A 21,102-nucleotide genomic window follows, 5' to 3' on the forward strand; every position below is an offset into this window, starting at 1 on the left:
TCGGCTTTCAATAGAATCAAACTAAAATAAATAGTTTTAAATTAAAAAACATATTGCAATATTTTATACTCTTCTTACATGTGTTTTTGTTTACTGGTCTTGAATATAAAATAGAGGTGAATGTGTTTATCTTTCTGTATGCTCTTTTAGATAGAATATATATATTTTTATTACATTATGGCAAGTTTATAGTCAAAGAAATTTCCGTTTTCAAGATTAAAACAGCTTACTATGTACAAGATCATTATGAGCTTCTGTGATTGGCCACTTTAATCCAATGACGATGTGCATCACCATGATCACATAGCCACTTTCCTTTCAAATAATGATTAATACATGTATATATATATATGAGCCATGCTGTGTGAAAAGGGGCTTTAATGCATGTGCCTTAAAAGTGATCCCAGATTAGCCTATGCAGTCTGCACAGGCTAATCAGAGACAACACTTTCCGATTAAACTGGATTTTTGCTTAGAAGAGACTTTCTTTAAACGAAAAATATCATAAAAACAAAAAGTGTTGTCCCTGATGAGCTAATCTGGGAGAACACTTTACATACATGTATTAAAGCCCCTTTAACAAAGCATTGTCCATATATACATTAAAATCTCAATAACATAAACAGGTAACTTTCAGATATTGATGAATGCCTGACAGTGACATGCTTGAACGGTGGCACTTGTATAAATGAGATTGGCAAATACAGGTGTGAGTGTGCACCTGGTTACAAGGGAGACACATGTGCCTTTGGTACGCACTTTTCATTCAAACCAATCATCTTAAGGCAATATCATGAAACAATGAATTTTAATGCTGTTTTGCGCTTATGCACCTTTTTTCGCCAGTTTATATAAATCAAGTTCTAATTTGTGTTTTCAGTTACATTTAAATTCATCAAAAATGTTTTCCAATTTAATTCAGCCATCCTCTTTTTATAAGTCTATGTTCTAAGAAAATATATTATACACACATTTTGGGCTTGCAATTGTTACACAGAATAATCTACTTTTATTCAGGTAAAATGATAAATTTTTCAGCCTTCATTTATGAAGTTAACGATTCAGGTTGGGGAATATGGGCCCTGGTGACTGTTAATCTATAACAGTTATGTTCAAGCTGCATTTATTACCTGCAGATATCAACGAGTGCCTCCAGAACCCTTGTCTCAACAAGGGCACCTGCTCTAACACTGAGGGCTCGTATAAGTGTACATGTCCCAAGGGATGGAGAGGCGCTAACTGTGAATACGGTATAAAACAGCTTCATTAATTGAGACTTGTGATGTAAAAAAAGTGGTTTAAAGCATGTGCGTAAAGTGTCCTCCCAGATTAGCCTGTGCAGTCCACACAGGCTAATAAGGGACGACACTTTCCGCTTTTATGATATTTTCTGTTTAAAGAAAGTTTCTTCTTAGCAAAAATCTAGTTTAGGAGGAAAGTGTCGTCGCTGATTAGCCTGACACTTTACACACATGCATTAAACCCCTTTTCACAAGTACGGCTCAATTAATCCTTTACCACTCAGATGCACTCTTTGACCCATTTGAAGTCCTTGAGAAAATCAAATTACATTTTAGACCTTTCTTACTAGATTCAAGTTTCAAAGACTTCATTTCCAAACCATAGCATACTGATGAGCAGCAAATAGGTTTCATAGCCATTTTTGCTTAGCTTCTGAGCTGGAAAAAATAAAACTCCAGCCAGATGTAACTTTTATTTCTTAAGTAAGTTGTTCTCTTTTTTTCATATATTTCCATTAGAACCAAATGAAATAAGAATATATGCACTCATGCGATAGTCTTTATCTTTAGAAACCAAACATACACCCATATATATAAGAATGGAAAAATTAAAAAAATACATAACTTATGTTAACTTTGTTTCTACAATATGAATATCGGTTAAATCCACAAATCAATATGAGTCAATGTGTTTTGTTTTTTAAAACTTCTTTATCACCTGTAATCAACACATCATTGTGAATCATTAAGAACCAATGATAAATCTTTATGAAACTGTTGCAATTTATTATTACCAAATAAATATTAAGGTGTATAATTGCTATTTCTTACCTAATAAATTACAAGTTCCATTTTGTGATGCAAATGATAGCCAGTATCAAAGGTCTCTTCTTGTCTACGCATATTGACATGTTATATGCTTCACTGCCAAAATATGCTAAATGTCCTGTTTCATTGTTATCTCCTCTTTCCATTTTACAATGTTAACTCCCCTTTTCAGACAATAATGAATGTGAGATGAGCCCTTGTCTGAATGGCGCGGTGTGCATCAACAATGCAGGATCATACCAGTGCCAGTGTCCAGCGGGATACACCGGCCTCAACTGCGATATTGGTACACAGTACTCGTACAATTTGTGTTATACCTCTTAGATACATGTTTTCATGCATTTATATTCACTTATAAAGTTAAATTTAATTTAAGATATTTTTTACTAGATTCAAATTTTAAAGGCATCATTTCCAACCCTTAGATACTGATGAGCAGCAAACAGCATAGAACCTGAACAGACTGCGAGTTACTCGCAGGCTGTTCTGGTTTTATGCTGGTTGCAAAAGCCATTTTCTCTTTGCTTCTTATGGGGGAAAGCGTTAAACAATTAAGGGCCCAGAATGAAGGACATTCTCATTTTTAGCTCACCTGAGCACAATGTGCTCATGGTGAGCTTTTGTGATCGCCTTTTGTCTGTCGTGCGGTGTGTGTTGTGCGGCGTCAACATATGCCTTGTTAACACTTTAGAGGCCACATTTATTGCCCAATCTTCATGAAATTTGGTCAGAAGATTGGTCGCAATGATATCTTGGATGAGTTCAAAAATGATTACGTTTGCTTGAGAAAAAAAAACATGGCTGCCAAGGGGTGGGGCATTTTTCTGTATATGACTATATATGGCTGTAGTAAAACCTTGTTAACACTCTAGAGACCACATTTATTGTCCAATCTTAATGAAACTTGGTTAGAAGATTTATCCCAATAATATGTTGGACGAGTTCGAAAATGGTGCCAGTTAGTTGAAAAACATGACAGCCAGGGGGCGGGGCATTTTTCCTTATATGGCTATAGCAAAACCTTGTTAACACTCTAGAGGCCACATTTATTGTCCAATCATCATGAAACTTGGTCTTAAGATGTGTCCCAATGATATCTTGGACAAGTATGAAAATGGTTACGGTTGCTTTATAAACATGACCACCAGGGGGCGGGGCATTTTTTCTTATATGGCTATATATTGCTTTTGTAAAACCTTGTTAACACTCTAGAGGCAACATTTATTATTTGATCTTCATGAAACTTTGTCAGAATATTTGTCCCAATGATATCTTGGATGAGTTGGAAAATGGTTCCAGATGGTTGAAAAACATGGCCACCAGGGGGTGGGGCATTTTTCCTTACATGGCTATTGTAAACCCTTTTTTACACTCTAGTTAATTAAATATTCTTGAAGTTTAATGCAGTTATATTTATTTCGCAGTAAATGACTTAAGGGAGAAAAAACTGTTCATAGCTTGAATTGTTTGAATTCCAATCATGAATGCACACTTAATTACTCCAACTGACCCTTATCAGCTGCCTTAGCACAAATCAAAATGCATCTCTGAGTGAACCTTGATGTTCTATTTTAAGATCAGCAACTTGATACCTTGGTGTGCTATTTCTTTGATGTGTGGCACCATAGATAAGAGAAGATATAATTTTTGAGTTACACAGTTTATTGATGAAGTCTCAATTTATTGAGTGATTATCAAAGATTTGTGTTTTAAAACGGGTTTTTTGATTTTTTAATTGGAAATATAATTGCAAGGTGAGTCTGAAAATAGTTCATGTTTGTTTTACAACAAGGCTCTCAGGGGTGGTAGTTTTTATACGCCCGTATAAAATACGGGACGTATTATGTGAAACCCCTTGGCGGGCGGCGGGCGGGCGGCGGGCGGGCGGCGGGCGGCGGGCGGCGGGCGGAAGGCATCACTTTGTCCGGACTCTAATTCAAATTGTATTCATCCGATCTTCACCAAACTTGGTCAGCAGTTGCATCTAGTTGATATCTAGGCCAAGTTCGAATATGGGTCATGCCGGGTCAAAAACTAGGTCATAGGGTCAATAAGTGCATTTTCAAAGGGGCCACTTTGTCCGGACTCTATTTCAAATTGTATTCATCCGATCTTCACCAAACTTGGTCAGCAGTTGCATCTAGTTGATATCTAGGCCAAGTTCGAATATGGGTCATGCCGGGTCAAAAACTAGGTCATAGGGTCAATAAGTGCATTTTCAAAGGGGCCACTTTGTCCGGACTCTATTTCAAATTGTATTCATCCGATCTTCACCAAACTTGGTCAGCAGTTGCATCTAGTTGATATCTAGGCCAAGTTCGAATATGGGTCATGCCGGGTCAAAAACTAGGTCATAGGGTCAATAAGTGCATTTTCAAAGGGGCCACTTTGTCCGGACTCTATTTCAAATTGTATTCATCCGATCTTCACCAAACTTGGTCAGCAGTTGCATCTAGTTGATATCTAGGCCAAGTTCGAATATGGGTCATGCCGGGTCAAAAACTAGGTCATAGGGTCAATAAGTGCATTTTCAAAGGGGCCACTTTGTCCGGACTCTATTTCAAATTGTATTCATCCGATCTTCACCAAACTTGGTCAGCAGTTGCATCTAGTTGATATATAGGCCAAGTTCGAATATGGGTCATGCCGGGTCAAAAACTAGGTCATAGGGTCAATTAGTGCATTTTCAACGGCGCCACTTTGTCCGGACTCTAATTCAAATTGTATTCATCCGATCTTCACCAAATTTGGTCAGAAGTTGTGTCTAGATGATATGTAGGTCAAGTTCAAATATGGGTCATGCCGGGTCAAAAACTAGGTCACGAGGTTACTTAGTGCATTTCAAGCATTTAGCATGGTGTCCGCTCTCTAATTGAAGTAGTTTTCATCTGATCTTCACCTAATTTGGTCAGAAGTTGTGTCTAGATGATATGTAGGTCAAGTTTGAACATGGGTCATGCCGGGTCAAAAACGAGGTCACATAGTGCATTTCAAGCATTAAGCATGTTGTCCGCTCTTTAATTGAAGTAGTTTTCATCTGATCTTCACCAAATTTAGTCAGATGTTACATCTAAGTGATATCTAGGTCAAGTTCAAATATGGGTCATGCCGGGTCAATAACTAGGTCTTGAGGACACTTTCAAGCATTGAGCATGGTGTCCAAAACCCTCGAACGGGCGTATCTTGTGACAGTTTGGCACTCTTGTTTTGTATGTCTACAGTTGTTTATAGTAAAACATTGTGAATACTTTAAGTCACATTTTTAGTTCAATCTGAATGACACTTGCTGAATGTAAATGTTGTTATCATATCTGGATTTAGTTTACTCAATTAGTTTTAATAATATCATCTTCAAACATATGTTGACAATCTTTATGAGCATAATATTTTTTGCTCATGGTGAACTTTTGTGATCACCTTTTGTCAATTGTCTGTCTTCTGATGTGCATCATGAATATTTGCCTCGTTAACACTGTAGAGGCCACATTTATTGTTGGATCTTCATGCAACTTTGTCAGAGGTTTGTCCCAATGATATCTTGGACGAGTTCAAAAATGGTTCAGGTCTGTTGAAAAACATGGCCTCCAGGGGGCCATTTGTTGTTCATTTTTCATGAAACTTGGTAAGAACATTTGTTCCATTGATATCTTGGGCTGCAATGAACAGGTCATTTCTTTTTATCTCAGGTGAGCGACTTTAGGCCTTTCAGGCCCTCTTGTTTTTATCAAGTCATGAATTTTGGATTTGATTCATATCCACTTAGCTGTGATTGAGAATGTCAGTCAACTCAGAGAATACGAACATGTTCATCCTCGAACTCAGTTTTAAGTCAAGCTCAAAACTCAAAAAAGCTTTTATGAAACACCACTGCGAGCATATTAGTTTAACTGTAATCAAATAAAATCGTTGAGCCAGATATTGACTTAAGTATGTTTGGGATACTATACTCTTTACACAGTACAAAATGACAGTATGCAAATAATGTCTACCTAATGGGAAAATGAAGTGTGACATCCAAACAAAGCTCAAATTTGTGATTAAGTAATGTCTCAAATTTTTATGAAAAATTTCAAAGCAGTAGAACTGATTCGGCTTATTAACCCATTTATGCCTAGCGTCTAGAAAAAAGGCCTATGCAAACAGCGTAGACCCAGATGAGACGCTGCATGATGCAGCGTCTCATCAGGGTCTGCGCAGTTTGCTTAAAGGAATTTCTGTAACAGAAATTCTAAATATAGAAATAAATATACTAGACATCCCTAATTTTGGAAATAAATTGATCCAATTTTGAAGGATGGGAGAGTCCACTAGGCATAAATGGGTTAAGTTCTAATCACTTATTGACTGCACATTAGTTAGGACATGTTTGTTATTATCCCCCGCCAAAGGCGGAGGGATACTGTTTTGGCGTTGTCCGTCCTTCCGTCTATCTTTTTGTCCTTCCGTCCGTCCGTCTTTCCGTCTGTCCGTCCGGCACTTTTGTGTCCGGAGCCATATCTTGAAAGTGCTTTGGTGGATTTCATTTAAACTTGGTATGAGTATATATATGGATAAGAGGATGATGCACGCCTAATGGCATTGTACACCATCTGTTAATAACAGAGTTATGGCCCTTTGTATCTTGGAAAAATGCTTTTTTGAGTGTCAAATATAACACTTTTGTGTCCAGAAGCCTATTGGCGAGGGAAATCAATTCAACAAATTTGCTTGTTCCAAAAGAACCGGTAGTTGATTATGGGTCTTCTAAGAATGATTATGTTGGGTGTTAATTGTAAAACTGCTGTAACTGATTAACATTTCTTTATCTGATGCTGTGGTTTTGTATTTTACACTTGATTTATCTAAATTTAAATTGAGTCGCGTTCTGAGAAACTGGGCTTAATGCATGTGCGTAAAGTGTCGTCCCAGATTTGCCTGTGCAGTTCACACAGGCTAATTAGGAACGACACTTTCCGCCTAAACTTGATTTTTGGTAAGGAGGGACTTCTTTGAAACTAAAAACACCATAAAAGCGGAAAGTGTCGTCCCTGATAAGCCTGTGCATATTACAACACTACGCACATGCATTAAGCCTAGTTTTCTCAGAACGTGGCTCATTTAATTTTATTACATATGCTCAGAATGTTACATTTCAACCATTAGACCTGCACGTGTAACAGATATGAGCCTTGCTCTGGGAAAATGGGGCTTAATGCATGGTGGTTAAATGTCGTCCCCAATTAGCCTGTGTTGTCTACACAAACTAATCAATGACGACAAGTTCAGCATTTTGTATTTTTTATGCCCCCGGATCGATAGATCGGGGGTATATTGCTTTTGGCCTGTCTGTCTGTCATTCTGTTCCAAAACTTAAAGGTTACAGTAAAGTTTTGCAATAACTTTTAAAATATTGAACATGGCAACTTGATATTTGGCACGCATGTGTATCTCATGGAGCTGCACATTTTGAGTGGTGAAAGGTCAAGGTCAAGGTCATCCTTCAAGGTCAAAGGTCAAAAATTTAAAACTTTAATATATTAAAGTTTTGCAATAACTTTTGAAATATTGAACATAGCAACTTGATATTTGGCATGCATGTGTATCTCATAGAGTTGCACATTTTGAGTGGTGAAAGGTCAAGGTCATCCTTCAAGGTCAAAGGTCGAATATTTAAAACTTTAATATAGTAAAGTTTTGCAATAACTTTTGAAATATTGAACATAGCAACTTGATATTTGGCATGCATGTGTATCTCATGGAGCTGCACATTTTGAGTGGTGAAAGGGTAAGGTCAAGGTCATCCTTCAAGGTCAAAGGTCACACAAAAAAAGCGGTGCATTAGGGGGCATTGTGTTTCTGACAAACACATCTCTTGTTGTTTTTAAGGATGTCTCTTCTTGGCAATTAATTGATTTAAGTCGGAAAGTTTTGTACTTGATTAGCTGTCGTGGATTTCACAAGTTAATCTGTTATGACACTTTAAGGACATGAATAAAACCATATGTTCACAGAGGAAGGTATTTATATAGGGTATGATATTTAGTAAGTTATATATTAAGTTTGTCTGGGTTTTTAGACATTAATGAATGCCTCACAAATAACCCGTGTCTATTTGGTGGAACTTGCACCAATACTGTGGGATCATACACCTGCCAGTGTATCGAAGGTAGAACTGGGGCCAACTGTGAGAAAGGTATATTTGAATGCGCATGTTGGATATAAGTAAAATGTGGTCAAAATGTATGGTCTACTCTTGTTACTAACAATTTACTCTTTTCATTTCTAGGTATATGTAGCTCTGGCTTCCATAACTTACAATAATTTTGTTTTAATATTTTTATGCACCCCTTCGAAGAAGAGGGGGGTACATGTATATTGTTTTGCACATGTCGGTTGGTCCGTATGTCCGTCCGTCCATCAGATGGTTTCCGGATGATAACTCAAGAACGCTTAGGCCTAGGATCATGAAACTTCATAGGTACATTGATCATGACTCGCAGATGACCCCTATTGATTTTGAGGTCACTAGGTCAAAGGTCAAGGTCACGGTGACCCGAAATAGTAAAATGGTTTCCAGATGATAACTCAAGAACGCTTATGCCTAGGATCATGAAACTTCATAGGTACATTGATCATGACTCGCAGATGACCCCTATAGATTTTCAGGTCACTAGGTCAAAGGTCAAGGTCACGGTGACTCAACTTAGAAAAATGGTTTCCAGATGATAACTCAAGAACGCTTATGCCTAGGATCATGAAACTTCATAGATACATTAATCATGACTCGCAGATGACCCCTATTGACTTTCAGGTCACTAGGTCAAAGGTCAAGGTCACAGTGACTTGACACAGTAAAATGGTTTCTGGATGATAACTCAAGAAAGCTTACGCCTAGGGTCATGAAACTTCATAGGTACATTGATCATGACTCGCAGATGACCCCTCTTAATTTTCAGGTTACTAGGTCAAAGGTCAAGGTCACAGTGCCAAAAAAGTATTCACACAATGGCTGCCACTAAAACTGACAGCCCATATGGGGGGCATGCATGTTTTACACACAGCCCTTGTTGATTTTGTGTAATATATAACTATATTGTATGAGCTGTGTCATGTGAAAATGGGTCTTATGCCAGCCAGCGTAGCTCCAGACAAGCCTGTGCAATAGAGTAGCCTGGTCAGTAGCTACATTGTATGCTATAAATTTCACTCCAGGTTTCATGGCCTCATAAGCAGACATGGTAGCTCCTGACCACACTGCCCATTTTCGAATGATGCTGCTCCTATAGTACAATAAAACTGTTCATCTTAGTTTTCTTTGTAAAGGTCTACCATACAAATTAGCTTGAATTCTTGCTGGCTTATAATAAGGCTGTGCTACAGAAAGTGTAAAATAAGATTGAAGTGTGGCTCAGGTGTTGAATTTTTATGCCCCTTAGTCTATACTGGAGGAAATATTGTTTGTGCCCTGTCTGTTTGTTTGTTGGTTTGTTTGCATCAAACTTTAACATTGGCCATAACTTTGGCAATATTGAAGATAGCAACTTGACGCTTGATATAGACGGTGTTGTCATAAGAGATGTTCAGTATTAATTTGAAGTCAATTGGTGAATAAATGAAGAAATTTTGTTAAAACAAAATTTTGGGTATGAAAAAAATTTTGGTACAAAAAAAAAAATTGGCACAAAAAAAATTGGGTACGAACAAATTTGGGTATGAAAAAAAATTGGGTACGAAAAAAATTTGGATACCAAAAAATTTGGGTACAAAAAAAAAATAGGTACAAAAAATATTTGGGTACGAAAAAAATTGGGTACGAAAAAATTTGGGTACACAAAAAAATTGGGTAAAAAAAAAAATTTGGTACAAAAACATTTGGGTATGAAAAAAAATTTGGATACGAAAACATTTGGGTATAAAACAAAATTGGGGTACGAAAAATATTTGGGTCCGAAAAAAAATGGGTACAAATTTTTTTTGGGAACTTTAAAAAATTGGGTACGATAAAAACATTTGGTACGAAAAAATTTGGGTACGAAAAAAAATTGTGTAAGAAAAAAAAATTGGCTATTCCAAAAAAAAGGGTATGAAAAATTTTGGGTATGAAATACTTTCATTGCAATTGAGCTCAAATACATACCGTATACGTGCGCTTATAAGACGCATTTTTAAGACTCAAATTAATAAGTTAAAGTGGGGGTCGCGTCTTTTAAGCGAGATACTTGTGAAAATAAGCGAAATTTTTCAAAATATCGAGTTTACTGGGCTTACGCTGGCCAAGTTGGACACTTGTCAATTGTTTTGAATCATCGCGGCAGCCATTTGCGTTTTCTCTAAAGTCTGTATTTGCCCGTACCGTGTATCGGAACGCTATGTTCAGTTACCGATTTACTTGAAATAAAATGTATCATTATTGATTTTGTTGTCTACTATTTTTTATTTGAATTTTGTTATTTTGGGGTCGTAAGGCATTATATTGTCCATGGTTATACTTGAAAAGTTTGTATCACCCGATTGTCTGCGCGCGACGTCGTTAAATGTCATATAAATTGGACATAATAGTATACGTGTGTAAGCGGCAACATGATGCCAAACATGCTTAAAATAACAGCAAAATCAGTTCGCAGCTTGAAACTGTTAATTGTTAAATAAACACGCGATTACAAGTGCTTCTTTACAAATTTGTATCACCTGATCGTCTTTGTTCGACGCTGTTAATTGTCAATTAAGACATAATTGGCAATAAGGGTATTGTCTGAAAATAGTTACCAGTTTGCAACTGTCAATTGTTAAATAAACACGTTCATTCAGACGACCCCCTTATGCCGATGACACCTTATTTATAAGGGACCCACGACAGCGGGAGCAAAGAGCGACCGCATGCAATTATCCACAGGTGGCTTTCTTCTTGACCCGTGAGTTCACTCTATCACGCGACTGGCTAATTTTATGAAAGTAGGCATTACCTATAGACAATGGGCGTAACATTTGCATAATCAAGGTAATCTATATCTGCCTCTTAGTTTTCAATACCAGTCAAACAATACAATTATATTTACAAATTACAACTACTGGAATCGTCAAAATGAAACGCAAACGAAACTCTTATTATCTCAAACTCAATGGATGGTACACAGGACGACGAGTTGTTTGATGATCTTGTGGAAAATCGCGATCAATCTGAGGATGTATCGGCCTGTGCAAAGGTTAGTGATTGCGACGATGATGATGATGATATCGGCGACTGGGTTTACAATGACAATCTCACTATTGAGGAATTCTACGAACTGTTCGGTGAAAGCGATGATGAGAATTTCGAAGGATTTTAAGATGACTGATATGATCAATTACGAACGTAATATGTTTGAAATTGTTATGGCAAATTGATTAAATACGCAATTGTTAGAAATTGTGTTAATTTGAAAATTATTTTTACTGTATGAATAATACTTGAAAATAAATTAAAACCTACTTATATATCATGAAATAAACAAATATTATTTACTTTGTTGTTTGATTGTTTTTTTTTCTGACTTGCGTGAATTACTAATTGTATGCAGCGCGAGTTTGAAAAATTCTCAATGTGTTTCTTATTGATTTTCTTCAACATTCTGCAGTTTTTCGGCCGATGAAAACGGCAAAATTTGACCGCGTCTTACACGCGGGTCAGTCTTAAATCCACCAATTATAAAGTCCGAAATCGGGGTGCGTCTTATAAGCGAGGGCGTCTTATAAGCGCACGTATACGGTAGGTTTAAACTAAATCAATGCTTTTTTGGTCAAATTTTGGGCCAAAATTGTGACACATTCCCAATCTCTTTTTTTTTCTGAAATGACTTCCTAAAATTCCCCTTTTTCCAAAACAATTTTTGTGTGTGTAAATCTCAACATTTAGGTAATTTCCAATCAAGGTCTTTAAATTGAACCTAAGTAAATATAACATTACAAACACTTTTGTTCTTAATTTTTAAGTATTTTTATCCAAAGTGGAAACAATATTGTTCACCTAAACATAATACATATAGGATCCGGCACGAGTTGTCATATCATACCATATTTTATTAAACGAGTTCAGGAATTTTGTTAATAAGCAAGCCTTTGGCAAGCTTACTAACGAATTATCTGGACGAGTTTAATAAAATATGGTATGATATGACGAGTGTCAGATTTGTTTATGTCCCCCACAACTATAGTGGGGGACATATTGTTTTTGCCCTGTCAGTTTGTTTGTGTGTTGGTTTGTGTGTTTGCATCAAACTTTAACATTTGCCATAACTTTTGCAATATTGAAGATAGCAACTTCATATTTGGCATGCATGTGTATCTCATGGAGCTGCACATTTTGAGTGGTGAAAGGTCAAGGTCATCTTTCAAGGTCAAAGGTCAAATATATAGCTTCAAAGCGGCGCAGAAGGGGACATAGTGTTTCTGACAAACACATTTCTTGTTTATCACATGTTTTTAAATGAGCAAATTAAATAAATATTTACGCAAACATAATGATTAATCCCGAATGTTGTTTACATTTCGTGACGTCATTTGACATTACAACGTCATTTCAGGAAAATAACAAAATGCGATTGGTCAATGAACGAAAATTAAGCCAATGAAAACGCTTCAAAATGTTGTATTACACATGTGTAATATAAAAAAATATGTAATAGTTGTTTTAAATGGGAAACAGGGTAAAGCATGTGATAAAATTTAGTCAGAATGTTTATCTTGACAATAATTAGGCCGAGTTTTAATCTGGTTTCTACAAAGTTTGCATAAAAAAAGTAGGTCATAAGTAAGATCTCACAAAGATCTGGTGAGTCCATTGAGGACTTACTCTTCCCAAAACTTGGTCAGAATGTTTGTCTTGACAATACCTAGGGTAAGTTTGTATCTGAGTAGTGTGTGACAAAAACCAGATCACCAGGTCAAATACTAGAACAATCTTGTTACAACTTTTTAAGACTATTTATTTCCACAACATCTAGGGCGTGTTATAATCTTGGTCACGGATGTTCAAAGACAAGGTCACCAGGTTGACATAAGGAAAACATTGTTATCACTTGAGAAGAGTCATCAATCTGTTTGAAACATGGTCAAATGTTTATCTTGACATTATCTAGGCTAAGTATGATTCTTGTTCATCTGGGTCCAAAATCTTCGTCACCAGTTCAATCTTTAAAAAAAAATCTTGATCAAACTTAGACAGAAAATGAATATTTACCTTATTATTCTATAGCTCTGGGTTTTTTGGTGTCAAAATCCAGGTAATCAAGTCTTTGGCAATTGATGCACCCTGAATCCAGCTGAGCGCTTCATGGTCATCATGGCCCTCTTTTTGTGTTATAAATTGATATAACATACATATTGTACATTGACATTTTTACTGTAGGTTTACTTGCCTTTTGTTTTCATTTCAGACATGATAACATTACCACCAACAACACCTGCACCTACAACTACACCTGCACCTAAAACATCAATGGCAACATCAACAACAGTAACAACAACAACAGCAGCAACAACAACAACAGAAAAATCCACATCTCTTGCATCATCACAAGCAATATCTTCAGAAGCCACCACTGTACCAATTGTTGGTGTTAAAGCCAATGAAGGGGAGTACTCTGCTCTACATTCTGATGACTTCACAGTGGACAATAGCTCATTGATTCAAGGTAATTCTTGCAATAATAGTGAAAATGGGTCGTGTTCTGAGAAAACTGGGCATAATGCATTTGCGTAAAGTGTCGTCCCAGATTAGACTGTGCAGTCCGCACAGGCTAATCAGGGATGACACTTTCCGCTTTTATGACATTTTTCGTTAAAATAGTCTCTTCTTAGCAAAAATCCAATTTAGGCAGAAAGTGTCGTCCCTGATTAGCCTGTGCTGGCTGCAGAGGCTAATCTGGGACGACACTTTATGCACATGCATTATGCCCAGTTTTCTCAGAACAGGACACAAATACTTAGTTGAATTGTAGATGACATTTATCGATAAACAACTGTGACAAATAATAAATAAAAATTCAGTGGAACATTTGAGAAACAAACTTGTTTTGCATCAAAAGGAAGTACAAGTGTAATTCTTACAATCAGTATGAATTTTTGTGTGTTATGGTACATTTTAGTTACTCATATAAATCGAAGATAGTTAATTTCAGTTTTGTTTATTTTGATCAACAATAAAGAATAAGTGGTAATGTAATTTATGTTTAAATGAGAAAAAATCTTTGTCAGCTTATAATGACTTAGACTGCATTTCACACAATAAACTCATCCTTATTCATTATACCTGTACATAATCCATGGCAAACTCACATGTATTCAACATAGAAAATATCAATTTAGAAGTATGCAATGATAATCTTCTTTGCTGCTGATGTTTAGCTTGTTTAACCCTTTCCCCCATAAGAAGCAAAGTGAAAATGGCTTATGCAACCAGCATAAAACCAGATCAGCCTGCGAGTTCAAGTTTTATGCTGTTTATTGCTCATCAGTATTTGCGAGTTGGAAATGAAGCCTTTAAAACTTGAATCTAGTAATAAAGGTCTTTAATTAAATTTAACTTTCTAAGGGACTTCAAATGTGTGAAAATACATATCTAAGCGGTAAATGGTTATTCACTCTATTGTCCAAGCTACATGTATATTACTCGCCCTAAGGTTGGAATAGATGTCTGCTTATGCCCTGGTAAAGAAACATATTATGGGCTGTGCTCTGTGAAAGGGGGTTTAATGCATGTGTGTAAAGTGTCGCTAGGTCACAGGGTCACTTTGTGCGTTTTAAACATTTAGCATGGTGTCCGCTCTCTAATTCAAGTAGTTTTCATCCGAGCTTCACCAAACTTGGTAAGAAGTTGCATCTAGATGATGTCTAGGCCAAGTTCGAACATGGATCATGGCAGGTCAAAAACTAGGTCACGGGGTCACTTAGTGCGTTTTAAACATTGAGCATGGTATCCGCTCTTTAAATCAATTAGCTTTCATCCGATTTTTACCACACTTAGCAGGGCTCGACATTAACTTTTGAAGCCTCTTGTCCGATTGGACAAGTAGACCATATTCCACTTGTCCTGACCAAAAAGCAACTTGTCCTGATTATTATATCTTATTCTGCTCAGTACTTTGCAAAATAATGAAATAATGCAAAATGCTCAAATCATAAAGACTCTAATCGTTCAAAATACATGTTAACATAATTGTAGGCCATTTCAATACCTTAAGGTATTTTTTTAAGTGTCCTGTGATTTTAAAGACGAAAAACCAAAGGAAAGCAGAATAGACATTTTTAAGCAGACGACATTGTACTAACGAAAACAAACCACAAATGAGAATGATGTCGTAAAATCATTCTATACATAGAGATGACGTTGTTACGTTAATTGTCTGTAAGAACGGTGTGTACCGGTGTCATAAAATGCATATTCTTTACAAGGGAGAATATTTGTGTTATCTTGGCAAAGAAAAATGTTAAGGGTTGCTTCCCTTGTGAACAGTGCGGTGTAGTATAACATGGAACTATCGGAATATTTTGCGCTTTGTTGTTTAAATGTAAACACAATATAATTGAAAAAGTTGTGTGGTAACTCCACAGAAATAACGGATTTAAAGGCATTTTTTTTCTAAGTAATTAATTTATAATTTATAATGACCACTTGTCCCGTCGGACTAGCAAATTCTTTATTTACTTGTCCGGACCAACAATTTGGTTGTCCCGGACAGTCGGACTACCGTTAATGTCGAGCCCTGCTTGGTCAGAAGTTGTATCTAGATGATGTGTAGGTCAGGTTCAAACATGGGCCATGCCGGGTCAAAAACTAGGTCACGGGGTCATTTAGTGCGTTTTAAACATTGAGCATGGTGTCCGCTGTTTTTTGTGAAGACAACATGCAAAATATTCTGTGTCAATGCAGCATGTGGGGGTATTCGTCACGTCTGTGACTAAGCTCTAGTTTTATTTTAAAAGTCAAACTTAAACATTGGCCATTACTTTTGCAATATTGAAGATAGCAACTTTATATTTGGCATGCATGTGTATCTCATGGAGCTGCACATTTTGACTGGTGAAAGGTCATAGTCATCCTTCAAGGTCAAAGGTCAAATTTTGCAATATTGAAGATAGCAACTTGATTTTTTGCATGCATGTGTATCTCATGGAGCTGCACATTTTGAGTGGTGAAAGGTCAAGGTCATCCTTCAAGGTCAAAGGTCAAAGGTCAAATTTATGGGGGGACATAGTGTTTCACAAACACATCTTGCTTATTATGCTGCCCCAAAATTTATTTTGGGGGGAGCATATAGTCCCCGCTTTGTCTGTCTGTCTGTGTGTCTGTCCGTGTGTCCGTCCATGCACAATTTTTGTCCGGGCTATTTTTCAGAAACTAATGACCAGAAATCAATGAAACTTTATGGGAAGCTTCACTACCAAGAGGAGATGTGCATATTATCAGCGGGTTCTGGTCGGATAATTTTTCACAGAGTTATGGCCCTTTGAAATTTTCCATTAACTGTACATATAGTGCAATTCTTGTCCGGGCTATTTATCAGCAACTAATGACCGGAATTCAATGAAACTTAATGGGAAGCTTCACTACCAAGAGGAGATGTGCATATTATCAGGGGGTTCTGGTTGGATGATTTTTCACAGAGTTATGGCCCTTTGAAATTTTCCATTAACTGTACATATAGTGCAATTCTTGTCCGGGCTATTTCTCAGCAACTAATGACTGAAATTCAATGAAACTTTATGGGAAGCTTCACTACGAAGAGGAGATGTGCATGTTATCAGCCGGTTCCCGTCGGATGATTTTTCACAGAGTTTAGCCCTTTGAAATTTTCCATTGTACATATAGTGCAATTCTTGGCCGGGCTATTTCTCAGCAACTAATAACTGGAATTCAATGAAACTTTATGGAAAGCTTCACTAGCAACATAAGATGTGCATATTATCTGCCGGTTATGGTCGGATGATTTTTCACAGAGTTTTGGCCCTTTGAAATTTTCTTTAAACTGTACATATAGTGCAATTCTTTTCCGGGTTATTTCTCCCCAACTACTGACTAGAATTCAATGAAGCTTTATGGGAAGCTTAACTACCTTGAGGAGATGGGCATGTTATTTGTGGGTTCTGGTTAGATGATTTATTTAGAGATTTATGGCCCTTTGAAATTTTTAAGTTGCTAAACCATCCATCGTATTATTTTGTCCAAAGTTATGCCCCTTAAGACGTTTCCTTTTATCCAATATATAGTGCAATATTGTATCAAAAAACCTATGGCATCACTCGTCTCCGACGGTTTCTTGTTTAATGCTCTAGTGTTATTTATTTATATATTTATATACATATTTGAGTTTTGCTGTTTTAAACCACCTTTCTTTTACCTGACCATGTTGTTGTAACCATTACAGCCCCTGGACAGGGTGGGGAGGTTGGCAGACATGTTACGTCCAGTGAACACAGTGGCATCTCTACAGGTAACTAGACATTAAATTGTTGTCATGGAAACAGGGTGTTGGGCCGGCATTTATTTGCGTAGAAATGGTCTACCATGAACATTTAATCAGCCTTTCAAACATAAATTTGGTTCAAAAGTTATATTTTTTGTCAGATAGGTGTATTTTCAAAATCTTAAGCAGTTCCACTCAGAAGGGAGGTGAAAATGGCTATATGTAACCAACACAAAATCCGCACTAACCCTTTCCTCATTACAAGCAAAGTGAAAATGGCTTTTGCAACCAGTATTAACCATAACAGCCTGCGAGTAACTCGCAGTCTGTTCAGGTTTTATGCTGTTTGCTACTCATCATTATCTTGGGATGTGAAATAAAGCCATTCAAACTTCAATATATTAAGAAAGGACTTAAATTTAATTTGGTTTTCTAAAGGACTTCAAATGCGTCAAAATGTGTTATAAGTGGTTTAGGGGTAACTGGAAGTCTCTTCAGGTTTTATGCTGTTTGCTGCAGCTCATTAAGTGTATAATCGTTGGAAATAGATCCTACTGTTAGACTGTGAAAAAGTGCCAATATTTCAAAAGTTTTGAGTTTTGCTGTTTTAAACCGCCTTTCTGTTACCTGACCATGTTGTTGTAACCATTACAGCCCCTGGACAGGGTGGGGAGGTTGTCAGACAAGTGACGTTCAGTGAACACAGTGGCATCTCTACAGGTAACTAGACATTAAATTGTTGTCATGGAAACAGGGTGTTGGGCCGGCATTTATTTGCGTTGAAAAGGTCTACCATGAAAACATTATATCAGCCTTTCAAACATAAATTTGGTCCAAAAGTTATATTTTTTGTCAGAAAAGGTGTATTTTCCAAATCTTAAGCAGTTCCACTCAGAAGGGAGGTGAACATGGCTATATGTAACCAGCATAAAATCCGCACTAACCCTTTCCTCATTAGAAGCAAAGTGAAAATGGCTTTTGCAACCAGCATAAACCATAACAGCCAGTGAGTATCTCGCAGTCTGTTCAGGTTTAATGCTCTTTGTTACTCATCATTATCTTAGGGTTGGAAATAAAGCCTTTCAAACTTATATGTTAAGAAAGGACTTAAATTTAATATGGTTTTCTAAAGGACTTCAATTGCGTCAAAATGTGTCATAAGTGGTAAAGGGGTAACTGGAAGTCTGTTCAGGTTTTATGTTGTTTGCTGCTGCTCATAAGTGTATTAATTGTTGGAAATAGATCCTTTAAAACTTGAATCTTGTAAGAAAGGTCTTTTTATTTTCAAGAAAAAAAACGTGTCAAATACGTATACGAGTCTTAAAGTGTTAAATGTTTGTAACATGAAAGTACGTCTCCTGACGGTTTTTCTTGTTTGCAGAACAAGCGTATTTTCCATTTCTTTATCAATTAACCCATTACCACTTAGATACATATTTTGACGCATTTGTAGTCTCATAGATAGCTAAATTTAATGAAAGACCTTTGTTACTAAATTCAAGTTTTAAAGGCTTCATTTCCATCCCTTAGATACTGATGAGCAGCAAACAGCATTAAACGTGAACGGAATGCGAGTTACTTTGCTGGTTGCAAATCCATTTTCATTTTGCTTCTTACGGGGAAACGGTTAAATGTTTGAAAATGTTTGAAACATCAAGGCCCATGTCTTGACCATGTTGTTGTTTGATGTTTCTAGGCAGCCTGGTGGGGATTGTTGTTTCGTTAATCATCGTGTTCCTTGCTTGTCTGGCAGTGGGAATACTCTTCTGCCGAAGGTTTGTGCAAGTTTTCTACGCCTTATTTATGAAATCCTTGTTGACGTGACCCTTGTTCATGGAAAAGTGGTTTTAATGCCAGCAATTTTTTTCTTTCTTTATAAAGTACTGCAAAAGGCACTTTCCCAATGGGGAAAAACTAAAACTTTGCTAATTGCTGTCAGCAGAAAAAATCCCAATTGAAGGTTTTCCAAAAAATAAAAAATTGAAAATTAAATGCAACTTGCAGTAGCCTGTGTGGTCTGTACAGTATACACATGAGGCTTGCAGTAGCCTGTGTGGTCTGTACAGTATGCACATGAGGCTTGCAGTAGCCTGTGTGGTCTGTACAGTATGCACATGAGGCTTGCAGTAGCCTGTGTGGTCTGTACAGTATACACATGAGGCTTGCAGTAGCCTGTGTGGTCTGTACAGTATGCACATGAGGCTTGCAGTAGCCTGTGTGGTCTGTACAGTATGCACATGAGGCTTGCAGTAGCCTGTGTGGTCTGTACAGTATGCACATGAGGCTTGCAGTAGCCTGTGTGGTCTGTACAGTATGCACATGAGGCTTGCAGTAGCCTGTGTGGTCTGTACAGTATACACAAGAGGCTTGCAGTAGCCTGTGTGGTCTGTACAGTATACACATGAGGCTTGCAGTAGCCTGTGTGGTCTGTACAGTATACACATGAGGCTTGCAGTAGCCTGTGTGGTCTGTACAGTATGCACATGAGGCTTGCAGTAGCCTGTGTGGTCTGTACAGTATGCACATGAGGCTTGCAGTAGCCTGTGTGGTCTGTACAGTATGCACATGGGGCTTGCAGTAGCCTGTGTGGTCTGTACAGTATGCACATGAGGCTTGCAGTAGCCTGTGTGGTCTGTACAGTATGCACATGAGGCTTGCAGTAGCCTGTGTGGTCTGTACAGTATGCTGATGAGGCTTGCAGTAGCCTGTGTGGTCTGTACAGTATGCACATGAGGCTTGCAGTAGCCTGTGTGGTCTGTACAGTATGCCCGTGAGGCTTGCAGTAGCCTGTGTGGTCTGTACAGTATGCACATGAGGCTTGCAGTAGCCTGTGTGGTCTGTACAGTATGCACATGAGGCTTGCAGTAGCCTGTGTGGTCTGTACAGTATGCACATGAGGCTTGCAGTAGCCTGTGTGGTCTGTACAGTATGCACATGAGGCTTGCAGTAGCCTGTGTGGTCTGTACAGTATGCACATGAGGCTTGCAGTAGCCTGTGTGGTCTGTACAGTATGCACATGAGGCTTGAAGTAGCCTGTGTGGTCTGTACAGTATGCACATGAGGCTTGAAGTAGCCTGTGTGGTCTGTACAGTATGCACATGAGGCTTGCAGTAGCCTGTGTGGTCTGTACAGTATGCACATGAGGCTTGCAGTAGCCTGTGTGGTCTGTACAGTATGCACATGAGGCTTGCAGTAGCCTGTGTGGTCTGTACAGTATACACATGAGGCTTGCAGTAGCCTGTGTGGTCTGTACAGTATACACATGAGGCTTGCAGTAGCCTGTGTGGTCTGTACAGTATGCACATGAGGCTTGCATGTCCAAGAATAGCCTGTGTGGTCTGTACAGTATGCACATGGGGCTTGCAGAAGCCTGTGTGGTCTGTACAGTATGCACATGAGGCTTGCAGTAGCCTGTGTGGTCTGTACAGTATGCACATGAGGCTTGCAGTAGCCTGTGTGGTCTGTACAGTATGCACATGAGGCTTGCAGTAGCCTGTGTGGTCTGTACAGTATGCACATGAGGCTTGCAGTAGCCTGTGTGGTCTGTACAGTATACACATGAGGCTTGCAGTAGCCTGTGTGGTCTGTACAGTATGCACATGAGGCTTGCAGTA

At 37.7% G+C, this 21,102-nt stretch overlaps 1 protein-coding gene across 4 annotated transcripts in view; it reads left to right on the forward strand.

Annotated features, from left to right (window-relative positions):
* The window catches only part of LOC127834104 (protein jagged-1-like), a 77,277-nt gene that overhangs the window by 42,513 nt on the left and 13,662 nt on the right, over nucleotides 1-21,102 (forward strand). For 2 of the 4 annotated variants that reach the window (XR_008027812.1, XM_052359713.1), the window contains exons 6-13: nucleotides 638-751; nucleotides 1,137-1,250; nucleotides 2,242-2,355; nucleotides 8,125-8,241; nucleotides 13,460-13,717; nucleotides 17,450-17,515; nucleotides 18,143-18,208; nucleotides 19,185-19,263. Coding sequence is in view for 3 of the 4 variants with exons in the window: in XM_052359713.1 (XP_052215673.1) it covers nucleotides 638-751; nucleotides 1,137-1,250; nucleotides 2,242-2,355; nucleotides 8,125-8,241; nucleotides 13,460-13,717; nucleotides 17,450-17,515; nucleotides 18,143-18,208; nucleotides 19,185-19,263 (928 nt within the window). In the remaining variant the exon portion in view is untranslated. The remainder of the gene's footprint in view (nucleotides 1-637; nucleotides 752-1,136; nucleotides 1,251-2,241; nucleotides 2,356-8,124; nucleotides 8,242-13,459; nucleotides 13,718-17,449; nucleotides 17,516-18,142; nucleotides 18,209-19,184; nucleotides 19,264-21,102) is intronic. The other 2 variants (XM_052359714.1, XM_052359715.1) reach the window with 2 other exon arrangements.

The sequence above is a fragment of the Dreissena polymorpha genome, chromosome 6 (assembly GCF_020536995.1).
Source record: "Dreissena polymorpha isolate Duluth1 chromosome 6, UMN_Dpol_1.0, whole genome shotgun sequence".
Lineage (NCBI taxonomy): Eukaryota > Metazoa > Mollusca > Bivalvia > Myida > Dreissenidae > Dreissena > Dreissena polymorpha.